The following is a 13,133-nucleotide window of genomic DNA, read 5'->3' on the forward strand; positions in this document are numbered from 1 at the left end:
TCCCAGACATCGCGGCAGGATACTTTTCCCTCTCAGTTCTGATGGGTTAGCAGGAGAGGGGCCCCAGACTTCAGGCCAGGAGCATTCATTGAATGTTGGGGCCTCGGCTTTGAGCCGGGCGCCGTATGCCGCCTACGTCACGTCACCACCTATGCGCCACAGGCGCAGGGCGCGCAACCCTGCTGAAGCCCCGGTAGGCCAGGAGGGAGCCGTCACCATATATGACCGGAGTGAGTATTCCCATAACACCGCTGCCCAGCGTTAGTACTGGGACCGCGGGAGGGCAGGGGGACGCCATGGCAGGATGCCAGCGATTTTGTCAGGTAATAAAGAAATCATTGTAATTCCTAGCTTCATCTCCCTGCATACAGGGAGACCTTTCTCTGCCCTGTCCTCTGTAGGGACAGAAAACACTGGTGTTGGTGGTGGGAGGGGGGTATTTAACCTTTCTCTGTTCCTGCCCCTACAGAGGTCAGGGGTCAATCTCCTTGTATGCCATCGTGATGATGCTATGGAAAAATAAGGATCGGACTGCTGGACATAGACATGCCCAATCCTTTTGTTCTCCGTGTGATAAGCTGCCATTAGCATCTTACTGCCATCCATAACATCTGCACGCTATGCCAAGCTGAGAGTACAGGTGTATGGGGGGGGGAGGGGGTCAGGAGGAATAATAGTCAGCCAACAGCTATCCAATTCATAAGGGGGGGGGGGGGGGGCGCTTCGATTTCTTGAGTGGTGTAAGGTATTTATGATAAATACCAGAATAAAGTTTTTTTGAATACAAATGAACACAAAGAACAAAAATCACTGATCAAGATTTTATACAGAATAAACTGAAAGACAAAAAAAAAATGTCAGTGGGAGGGGTGGGGGCAGGGGACACACTAATATTCCAATGGCTGATGTTCTCTAGAAAAAAAATAAAAGTCTTTAAAAAACAAAATCAGTAGGGTCTCATACGTCCAGATGGAGGTGGAGCTCTGTTGGGAGGCGTTATTGCTATGTCTAGGTAATCTCCGATTTGGAACCTCTGTGATTGTAATGTCATGGCATCATCTGATCCCTTTCTTCCTGAAATTGTGCTGCCGATTTCCTTTACCCTGAAATAACAAGCATGACATTAGTATTTCCTAAGTTACAAACACAATCTCATATTAGGAGAAGTAAAAATTAAAGAGGGTTTCTAGGAATTATTATTGATGACCAATCGGTAGTACAGCTCATCAATATCGGGTCAGTGAGGGAACCCCCACCAATCAATTCTTTGAGGGGACTTGCTCATACAAGTGCTGCAGCCTCTTCACAGGATACCAAACAGCGCCATACATTGTATAGTAGCTGGGCTTAGTATTGCAGCTCAGTCTAATTCACTTGAATGGGAGAGGCCATGTTACCAATGGACGTGACCTGGCCTAAGTAGAGGTCTGGGAGCCTGACCCTCACTAGTCAGATAATGACAACCTAGTCTGAGGGTTTACGTCCCCGGACAACACAACCTTTAACGTATCTAGTGACAGGTGGTTTATCGGAAAAGGATTTATTTTATATACTTAATAGAACTTTAGTCATACATAATAATCTTTCTGGGTCCTGCTTTTGGCAATTAGCCAATTTAGTCAGGCAAAGCCACAGAGAGCCAGGCATTTTTGCCATTACATGACAACCATGGAAACAAATGGCCTACTATAGGGAGCTCATATGTTTCTGCTCATAGCGGACCTCCCTCTAGGATGTCCATATACCCACATAAGGCTACTTTCACACTTGCGGCAGAGGATTCCAGCAGGCAGTTCCTGCTGGATCTGTCAAACCGTATGCAAACTAATGGCATTTATCAGACTGATCAGGATCCTAATCGGTCTAACAAATGCATTGAAATGCCGGATCAGTCTTTCCAGTGTTATCCAGAAAAACAGATCTGGCATTTATTTATTTTTCCGGTCTGAGCATGCACAGACCGCAAAAACTGATCCATTTTGCCGGAACACTCAGGGCCGGATCCTGCATTGATGCATTTCAATGGGAGAAAATGGCTATGTGTTCTGGAATTTTGGACGGAGCTAAAACCGCAGCACACATCCTGAACAGATTTCTCTCCATTCAGAATGCATTAGGATAAAACTGATCAGTTATTTTGCGGTATTGAGCTTCTGTGACGGAACTCTATGCTGGAAAAGAATAACGCTAGCGTGAAAGTACCCTATCAGGACATACGAACAGGGGTTATCTTTATGACAACCCCTTTAAAAAGAACAACGCTCGTCACAAGCCTTTAAAGAGAAGCAGAACCTGTGGTGAAGACTGGCGTTTCAACAAAAAACAGAAGGTGCGTACACCAGGGTCCCTCCAAGTCAGGATCACCCACTCACTGGGCAGTGAAGCTTTTAATGAGAGAAAACAGTCCAAATGTCCACATACCTGTAGCCCGGCCGTTTGGGGTCTGGATAAACAATAGCAAAGTTGAAGTGTGTGCCCTTTTTACGGGCCTCTGGGTAGACTTCTTTCACCAAGCTGGTGAGCTCTTTCAGAGTAGCATCCATCCTATTGAAAGTAAGGGAAAATAATCAGATGATGTACATATATATTAAGGCAAGGTAACACCTATATGACATCCTGAGGAGCCTAATACTGAAATACCCAGCAGCCCTGCATTTTATACAGGGCTTATTGCTACGATAGATACCTCTCCAGTAACCCAATATACATAGAGGCTGCTCGGCGCATCCTCAATGTCTGCTTTCAAGGGAAAGACAGACAGTCTTTTTTCAATTATGATCTTGAAGAATAAGCAACCTGTCCTGTGGCTGCTTATCTCCTCCAGTCAACATGCAAGCTTGGCTGACTTCGCTGTGCAGGTTTATGGAGGAGACAGAGCAATAGCTTCTCATTTACACTGCTCAGAAAACCATAAGGTAACGCTTAAAGGGGTATTCCTATCACAGACAATAGGGGCATCTCGCTAGGATATGCCCCCACTGTCTGATAGCTGCAGGTCCCACCTCTGGGACCCACACCTACCCTGAGAACAGAGCGGGGAAGGCGGCAGAGAACTGCGCAGCCGCCATCCATTCATTTCTATGGGGCCGCCGAAAATAGCTGGCTCAGCTATTTCCGTCGGCCACATAGAAATGAATGGGAGCGGTGGCCGTGCAAGTGTGGTGCGCTCCTATTCTCTTGTATGGGAACAGCGCTTAGCGGTGGCCGGACCCTACCTCCCCCCCTCTGTTCTCGGGACCTATCAGACAGTGGTGTTATATCCTAGCGATATGCCCCCATTGTCTGTGATGGGAATACTCCTTTAAATCCCACATGAGATTTTATGGATGAAACATTCGAGTTGAAAGTCGTTAATGATAGAAAATCAAATTACTTACCGTTAATTCCCTTTTCATGAATCCATGACGGCATACCACGAGAGAGGCCCCGCCTCCAACCAGGTAGGGACAGGAAGAATTTGACCCCCTTCCGGCTCTCCCTCTGTCTTTCTGGACCGAGAGCCAAGAGAGTCTTTCCTTCATATGTGCATATAATTATTTATTTTTTGCATTCACACCAACACACATCTCCACCAATCTAGATTTTTTTTTTTTTGGGGGGGGGGAAGAAACCATGCAGTCATGGAGGATTCATGAAAAGGGAATTACAGGCAAGTAATTAGATTTTTCCCTTTCATCCTCCATGACGGCATACTCTGCGAAATAACAGATTCATTTTTTCTTGTTGGGGGGGCGGCAACTATGGCCTGTAGCACCTTTCTACCAAAGGCAAGCTCGTGACTAGCCCTAGTAGCCACCCTATAATGTTTAATAAATGTGTGAGGGCTTGACCACGTTGCATATTTGTTCTAATGAAGCGCTCTCCTTCTCAGCTCAGGATGCTGAAACAGAACTTGCAGCGTGGGCTGTAAAATATTTTGGTGGAGATATTCCTACAGATTTGTATAATTCAGATTAACGCAGATATGTGTACCCTCAATGTATTTGGACGTAATACCTTCTTAAATCCTGACTGCAGGAATCCTAAAATTGCTTGAACCGAAAACTTCTGGGAAGAGATTCTGGCTTGAACAACTACAGAAACAGCTCCAAACTTTAGCATAAATTCTAGAAGTCACTTCTTTCCTGATGGCCGTCATGGTGTTTATAATGGCATCCGATAAACCCCTAGACCTCAATATCACCCTTTCAGGTTCCAAGCTGCCAGATGTAACCTTTCTACTTTGGGATGACAGATAGGACCCTGTGACAGCAGATTTTGTACCCAAGGAAGAATCCATGGGCTCTGAACTGACAGGGTCTTCAGCAAGGGGAACCATGGTTTTTACGGCCACAGAGGAGCTATCAGAATAACATGGGCCTTGTCTAGCCGGATCTTTTTTAGAACCCTGGGAATTAGTTGAAGAGGGGGGAGAGAGGCATACGCCAGTTGAAAATTCCACTTTTGTGACAGTGCGTCCACACCTATGTTCCCATCGAAACTGTTCAGGGAAAAAAACATTTTTAATTTTGCATTTGCTGCTGAGGCAAATAGATCCACTTGTGGAATTCCCCATAATTCTGTGATTTGGAGTAAAGCCTGTTTTTCTAGGCTCCATTCTGTTGATTTTAAAGAAGTTCTGCTTAAGAACTCTGGGATCCTTTTAGAACAGGCATGCTCAACCTGCAGCCCTCCAGCTGTTGCAAAACTACAACTCCCAGCATGCCCAAACAGCCTACAGCAGGGCATTGTGGGAGTTGTAGTTTTACAACAGCTGGAGGGCCGCAAGTTGAGCATGCCTGTTTTAGATGTATAGCCGACAGGTATCTTAAGTGAACTTCCGCCCAAGAATTTTTTTTTTTATGTTAACTGGCTCAGAGCTAGGCTTCTTGTTCCTCCTTGATGATTTAGGTAGGCAACTACTGTTGTGTTGTCCGTCCTTACTTTAAGGTCCTTTCCTTTTACGTAATGAGAATGCCTTTATTGCTTCCCAGACAGCCGCTAACTCTCTGATTTGAAGAGCGGGATCTCTGACTGTAAAACCATTTGCCTTCGGAAGAGAGATGAGAGCAGTGCGCTCCCCTTTACCAAAGGCTTGCATCTGTCGTAACAATCAAATGTTCGGGATTCCATGGAACCCCTCATCAGATGTTCTGGATTTTTCCACCACTGCAGGGACTGATTTACTAGTAAGGGAATTTGAACTTTCCCCTCTAATGATTCCTGACTTCTGTCTGTAGAATCCGAGTGTGGAACTGTGCCCATCTTACAGCCGGGATGCAAGAAGTCAAAGAACCCAGTAGCTTCATCGCCTCCCTGATTGTACATACAGATTGATTTTGAAATTTCGCAACCTTTTCACCATCACCTTCTGGGTTGTAAGAAATGTTTATTGACGAGTAGAATTTAGACGGAACCCTGAAAATTTTAAATCCTGAGATGGGCAAGGATTTGATTTTTTACAGTTTATTAACCAACCTGTCTGATAAAGGGTCTGACAAGTTCTGAACAATTGTTCTCCAGTGTCTGTTCTGAGTCGCCTACAATTAACAGATCGTCCAAGTAGGGAATAATTAGGATGTTTCGCCTTCTTAAATGAGCCACCAGCTCTAGCATTACTTTTATAAACACTCTCGGGGTGGAGGCGATTCCAAAGGGAAGTACTTGGAACTGGAAATGATGTAATTTCTGAGATTTCTCGCATACCGGAATATGTAATATGCATCTTTAAGATCGATGCCAAAAAATCTCCATCTTTTAACAGATTTATTGTGGATCTTATGGTCTCCATTTTGAATATATCGTATTTTATCAACCTGTTCAGGCTTTAAGTTTATTATCACTCTGAATTTTCAATTTATTTTTTCCCCCCCCCGGAAAAACTGTCGAATAATAGCCCTTTCTTTGTTGCGAGAAAGGAACCGGGATAATGGCTCTTTGAGCCAATAGATTCCGAATACCCTCCTCCATTTTTTCTTGTAAGAAGACAGATCTCTGAATTGGGGTTACTCTGAAGACATTAAAGGTAGGAGGAAGACGAAAGGCAATATTGTAACCTTTTGCAATAATATTTAATACCCAAGGATTTACCGTGATGTTTTCCCATTTTTTTTACAAAAAAACTTCAGTCTTCCTCCCACCTGAACCCTGGCATCATTGTTTGGAAGATTCTGTATTTTTGGGGGTAAACAGAAAGCCTCTGTTTCCAGTCTTCTGATTTTTTCCTTTGGACCAATGGGTTTCCCTAGTAGATCTTTTTGCCTAAAAGGAAAACTTTAACTGTTCGAAAGGGAAATTCTCTCTTATTTGTATCCTTAGGGAAGGACTTTTGAGTCGGAGGCCTTCTCTAAAATAGTTTCTAAATCTTGGCCAAACATCAGTTTTCCATGAAACTGTAAACTACATAATTTCATCTTGGAACTGATATCACCAGCCCAATATTTCAACCAAAGAGCTCTCCTAGCCACTACTGCTAGTCCAGTGGCTTTTGCTTCCATTCTGACTGACTCCGCTGTAGAGTCTGACAAGAAATCTACTGACTTCAAAAGCAAAGGGAAGAAGTCTTTTAGTGCGTCATAAGGAGCTCCTTCTTTTAGGAGAGCTACTAACTGTAACAACCACCTTTTCAAGGATCTAGAAACAGACGTAGCAGCCAGATTAGGTTTGAATAGAGCAGCGCCAGCCTCCCAGGTCTTTTTTGAAGTCTAATCTGCTTTCTTGTCCATGGGGTCTTTTAGGGTCCCCATGTCTTCAAATGGAAGTGCATTTGCCCCTTTAACTAGTTTAGACAGACGCGTCAACTTTAGGGCAGATTGTTAGCAAGGCATCATCCTCTTCACTAAAAGGAAGACGTCTCAGATTTAGGGGCAAATAATTTTCTATCCAGAGTTTTCCATTCCCTTTTTTACCAATTTCTGCATGTTTTTGTGGACTGGGAAAACTCTTGTTCCAGACCACTAAACATTTGGTCTTGGATGGACTTATGGACCCTTTCTTCCAAAAGATCCATAGTCACCCTGATCGCTTTGACTAACTTTTGTATCTTCAGAAGAAAAGAGGAAGTTTCTGAATCAGACCCAGATGAATCCCAAGAGTCCGGATCCTCTGAATCCGATTCCTGATCTGAATCTGCAGATGACTAGCTTGAAACGATCATTTTGGTATCCCTACGTTTTGAGCTAGTTGTCCCCGGAAAAACGACAGGATTTTCAGCTAGGGCAGATCTCATTTCTTCCCTAATCACATCCCTTAGATCGTCCCTAATAGACGGAATCGGGTCTTTTGCCATATAAGGGTCCGCAAAAAACATGGATCCGCAAAACACGGACATCGGCGATGTGTGTTCCGTATTTTGCGGACCGCACATAGCCGGCACTATAATAGAATATGCCTAATCTTGCGGACAAGAATAAGACATGTTCTATTTTTTTTTTCGCAAATGGAATTGTGGACCCGGAGGTGCGGATCTGCAATTCCGGATACGGCCATAGACATGAATGGGTCCGCAATTGAGTTCCGCAAAATGTGGAACGAAATAGGGGACGTGTGAATGGACCCTTAGAGGTACACTTTTTGCATTTTTTTGCTATATGTATCAGGCAATTTTAACTGAACATATAACACTTTTTAGTTTTTGGACTAGATTTAGCTTTCCGAGTACCATCCTTATCACTCTGCACACATACAGGAAGAGAGGGAGACAGAGGTACAAGGGGGTTAGCTTAAGTAACATAACCAGCATTCCCCTCAGACTCTTACAATAGCAGGTCCTTGAGAGGACTCCATCTGACCAGTACCCAGCTCAGACATGTTTAACTGTACCACCTCTGATCCCCTTTAAATACTCTTACCTGCAGACCTCAGATCACCGGGCGACTTCGGCCATGATCCTGCACGCCAATTGTAGCTCCGCCCCTTCAGCATGCTTTCCACAGACCGGAAGTAACTCCTGGAACGCACGTGAGCTGCATACGACTTCCGGTGGCCTCATCGTGAGTGCCGAAGGTATCGGATTGCGATGAGGAGCTTACCAAAGAAGCTGAGGGACTCACTGAGTGTCCGGTCACACATGGACCTCCACGCCCGACGTGCTGAGCGGGAGGTAAGGAGCAGGGATCTTGAATGGGTCCCCAGCACCTCAATACCCAACTAGGGCACGGGTGCTGCCTGCTTCCCTCATGTGTATAAGGCATTCCCTTTTTCCTTACCGCCTCTGCCTGCCTTAGAACAGAAACGGGCTCATAGCAAGTGCCATGAGGAATGATCCATGTCCCACCTGGAGGGACAGGAAGAGACAGAGCCGGAGGAGGGTCAAATTTATTCTTCCTGTCCCTACCTGGTTGGAGGCGGGTCCTCTGTAAGGGTATGCCATCATGGAGGATGAAAGGGAAAATATATAATAATGACCAATGAACAGAAAACAAAATCAACTGAGGGTTGGATTCCAAACCATCCCGAAAACCAAAGTAAATTCAAATCATTGACGGATTCAAATTGCATGAATTTCATCACAACAAATCACAATGAGACTATTGTGTGCACTGCCCCCATGTGCCTGTAGGCACTCCCGACATCATCTGGGCATGATCCAGATGAGAGGGTGGACGGTGTCTTGAAGGATACCCCTGAAGTGTCATGAAGCATAATGGCTTACCACGTATAGATCTGTAACTCGCTGGACGGGACGTTTCCCCGGTTGAATTCATCCATTCTGTGATGTCTCCCATTGTTTGTCGTAAATACCCTCAGCAGAAGAGGACAAGTCTGGAGAAACACAACAAGAAGAATTACAATATATAATGAATGTGACCGAGAAGCACATTTCCATTAAGCTAGAGACCCACTGAAGCTTCCAGTTAAAGGACGCGTCGACTACGGTAGTATTGGTCCAACCCAGGGATGGACACATGCGGCCCCAACCATAGAGACACGTATGTCTGTCTTGTGGCTGCTCACATGTATTCTTCTATTAGATGGGAATCCTGGAGGTGTAACCAGACATTTATAGTACATACTGTATGTACAATACACCATAAATACAGTATTTCGGTTGGTAATACGCCTTTAACTTTTATTTCTGGCCCTTGGCATTCCTTCAGTGACAATGTGACCCCCAACCAGAAAAGGTTGTGCACCCAGAGTCCAACCTAACTAAAATATGAAGCTGTTTTCCTAAAAATCCTGATCAAACATGTTACTGGACATAGGATGGCAAAGAACATATGGAAGGGAGTGTGACTGGAAGGTCAGACTACACAGGGGGTGTCTGTAGTCTGTAACCATGGAAATACATGGTTTGTGTAAGTAACTGGAAATTGAGAGCGGCACATTTCACATTAAAGGGGTATTCCAGTCATAAAACGTTATTCTCTATCCACAAGACAGGAGGTTAACTATTAAAATCGGTGGGGTTCCTACCGCTGGGACCCAAACCCTGTGGAGCTCCCGCTGAAGTGGACAGAGTAGCTGGTCAGAATTCGCGGAGCACATTCCAATCAGCCGCTCCGTCCATTTCAGGGGGAGCTCAATGGGGTTTGCGCCCCAGCGGTAGGACCCCCACTGAGCTAAGGCCTCTTTCACACTTGCGTTGTTGGGATCCGGCATGCACTTCCGTTGCCGGAGGTGCCTGCCGGATCCGTAACAACGCAAGTGTACTGAAAGCATTTGAAGACGGAACCGTCTTCCAAATGCTTTCAGTGTTACTATGGCACCCAGGACGCTATTAAAGTCCTGGTTGCCATAGTAGTAGTGGGGAGCGGTATACTTACAGTCCGTGCGGCTCCCCGGGCGCTCCAGAATGACGTCAGAGCGCCCCATGCGCATGGATGACGTGATCCATGTGATCACATGATCCATGCGCTTGGGGCGCCCTGACGTCACTCTGGAGCGCCCGGGGAGCCGCACGGACGGTAAGTATGCTGCTCCCCTGCTCCCCGCTACACTTACCATGGCTGTCAGGACTTTAGCGTCCCGGCAGCCATGGTAACTATTCAGAAAAAGCTAAACGTCGGGTCCGGCAATGCGCCGAAACGACGTTTAGCTTAAGGCCGGATCCGGATCAATGCCTTTCAATGGGCATTGATCCCGGATCCGGCCTTGCGGCAAGTCTTCAGGATTTTTGGCCGGAGCAAAAAGCGCAGCATGCTGCGGTATTTTCTCCGGCCAAAAAACGTTCCGTACCGGAACTGAAGACATCCTGATGCATCCTGAACGGATTACTCTCCATTCAGAATGCATTAGGATAATCCTGATCAGTATTCTTCCGGCATAGAGTCCCGACGACGGAACTCTATGCCGGAAGACAATAACGCAAGTGTGAAAGAGCCCTAATAAGGTTTGTAACTGGGATAAACCACAGAAACGAGTGCAAAACATACCAATAATGAATCATAAAATATAAAGTTTATTAATAACAAATGTTAAAAATAATATTCACAGTACAGGCTTGTGAAAAGGTGGGGACAAACAAACAGTAACACACCACCTCAAATACGGACTCTCCAACTATGACAAAATGCAACAGTAATAGCGACCTCAAAAGATGCTAGTAACAAATCCCAATACAGGGTATGGCGGTCGAATCTGTATGAAGTGCATGAGTATAAGGATGTGCCAAAAAGTGTCCAATGCATATAAAGAGCCACAAAGTGACAAACATGCATGCTCGCTAACTACTAATGCGACATAGATGGCAACATACCAATGTGGAGAGAGGTAGTAAGAGGGTGATGGCGCTACTCGACGCACGTTTTGCGTGTGATCACTTCCTCAGGAGGAAGCGATCAGACGCGAAACGTGCGTCGAGGAGCGCCATCACCCTCTTACTACCTCTCTCCACTTTTGCACCAGTCTCTGTTCCCAAGTCTCAGGGGCTCATTAGGGCAACAAACATAATTCATTACCAGGCTGGATCCCCCCGACCAGACACAAGGTATCTCAGCTGAGAGGAGGACTTGGTCTGTTCGGACACAGACCTTAGAAAATCACAGAATCTTCCTTCTTGTGCAGCGATTACCGGCAGTCACCTCCAAAACCACAAGGGGTCAGTGCCATAACCATCGCTTTCTTCCCATAATCTGACCCTTTAATCCGGAGAAATGCTTGTTATTTCCGTACGGTTTAGGTCACCTAGGTTTCCCCCTGGCACTGCTACTGACTCCCTTTAAAGGGGTATTCTGGTTAGATTAAGTGATACCCTATCCACAGGATTGGTGGGAGTCCTACCAGTGGGACACCACCGATCACGGGGGCCCCGTACCCCCTGAAATTAACAGAGCAGCCAGTCACACCATTTGTTTCCATGGGAATTTCTAGTACAACGCTCGGCTATCTCCGAAACTCCCATAGAAGTTAATGGAGTGGGCGTGCACATGTGCAACCGGACACTCCGTTCATTTTAGGGGGGCAGCAGGGGGTACAGCGCCCCAGTTCTCGTGATCAGTGGGGCCCACTGGATAGAGGGATCATTTAAAGGGGTTGTCTCATCTCAGGCAATTGTCTTATAGGTGCAGGTCCCAGCGTATCAGGAACGGAGCCCTGAAAGTGGTGGAGGGTGCACTGTGCATGCTCAGCCGCCCTCCATTCATTTTCAATAGGGGCCACCGATAAGAGCTGAGCGCTGGCTGGGCTATTACCGTCGGGTCCATAGAAGTGAATGGAAGCGGGGTCGGTCGTGTGCGGTACGCTCCCATTCACTTCTAAGGGGAGAGCGCTTGGTGGACCCCGGGAAACCCAGAGTTCTCCAGCCACCACCTTCCCCGCTCCCTTACAGATATAGGTGCGGGTTCCAGCGGTGGGACCGGCGCCTATCAGACAGCGGTGGTATATGCTAGCGATATGCCCCCATGTCTGAGATGAGACAACCCCTTTAATCTAACCAACATACCCCTTTCAGGATAGCACAGCATGGCCCTGTTGTAACTGGGGATGGCAAAATCTGCCTGCAGCAGGAGGTAAATGTAAGACGCACACCGGGCGGCCATCTTGGACACAGCACGCTGGAGCCACCAGAGGCGCTGTTTGCTATGACCCATAAAGGGGTGCCCCAATCAGAGGACCTCTCACCCTGTGACATCCCTAGACCCAGAAATTCTCTGCTTTTACAGAATCCCAGCTGCTACACTGAGACTAATCATCCTAGTCCTGCTGGGACTTGTGGTGCCACCCCTCCTGTGTAGTCACTATTGGGTGCCTTTGGAGGGAGCAGGACTGCCCCGTGTGAAGGCAGGGTCCACAGAGCACGAGCCTGCAGCTCACTGAATGAAGTCCTGCCATCTACATACGGTAGGAGCCCCCTATTTATAAAGCGTGCCCCAAGCGGCTCCCTCACCTTCTCCCGGTCAATCGGTTTCTCCGGTTCTTTCTTAATCTCCTCCTGCGTCACCCGGGACTCTACCGCCATTTTCTCCAGTTTTGAAGCCGCAGTGAAAACCTCGCGTCCAGCGGACTGAAACACCACCAGAGACTCACTTCCGGCGCCTTCCCGGGATGTGTAATGACGTCACCGCGCTGTACGTCCTACGCCTGCTACTTGCCGCTCAAAAACGGTGAACTCTATGGTAACGTAACGTGTTTGTGACGTCACGACGCCGTGGAGGTCTAAGTGGGCTTCTGGTAGTCACCTCGTTATCAATAGTCCTGATGTAACAGCTTCTTTTCCCAGTAATCATTTTTGAAATTAAAGTTGTAGAAACCCAAATACTTTAAATATTTTATCCTAAATACTTCTAAACCATACAGCCACATTGCTGCGCTGTACTGGAGCGGGCAGCTTAGAGGGACGTGTCCTTTCTGCTGCAGCTCTCTCCCTGTAGTTGTCACAGTTTCTAAGGGTAGATACCACCGGTGACAGTTGAAGGGTGGAACTGAGCAGGTGTGACCTCAGTGAGGTGGACAGAAAAATTAGAAACAGAGCAAACAGCAGGTGGCACTATACAGACAGATTTTATTGAATAGCTCACTGGCTATAATACATTTTTAATTACATGCAATTACAAAAGGATTCATATCCAGGGGCTGGTTTGAAAAATGTAGAGTATTTTTTGTGAGACAACCGCTTTCAGGGGGTTCGGTCATTAGTTACATCACAATAAAATCATCTCACCTGAGATGTGCACTTGACAGTTGAACATCTTTGTCCCACCAATTGCCTGCAT

General features: G+C 46.4%; 1 protein-coding gene across 1 annotated transcript; it reads right to left on the reverse strand.

The window, feature by feature from the left end:
- Positions 1-807: 807 nt before the first annotated feature.
- On the reverse strand, positions 808-12,480 carry SAP18 (Sin3A associated protein 18). Its single transcript, XM_040426211.1, has 4 exons — positions 12,308-12,480; positions 8,633-8,742; positions 2,422-2,544; positions 808-1,103 (listed from the first exon to the last, which is right to left on the reverse strand). Exons 1-4 carry the CDS (start codon positions 12,377-12,379, stop codon positions 947-949), a joined length of 462 nt encoding a protein of 153 aa, XP_040282145.1. The 5' UTR covers positions 12,380-12,480; the 3' UTR covers positions 808-946.
- Between the last annotated feature and the right edge of the window lie 653 nt (positions 12,481-13,133).

Source organism: Bufo bufo, chromosome 3 (genome assembly GCF_905171765.1).
Source record: "Bufo bufo chromosome 3, aBufBuf1.1, whole genome shotgun sequence".
In the NCBI taxonomy this organism is placed as follows: domain Eukaryota; kingdom Metazoa; phylum Chordata; class Amphibia; order Anura; family Bufonidae; genus Bufo; species Bufo bufo.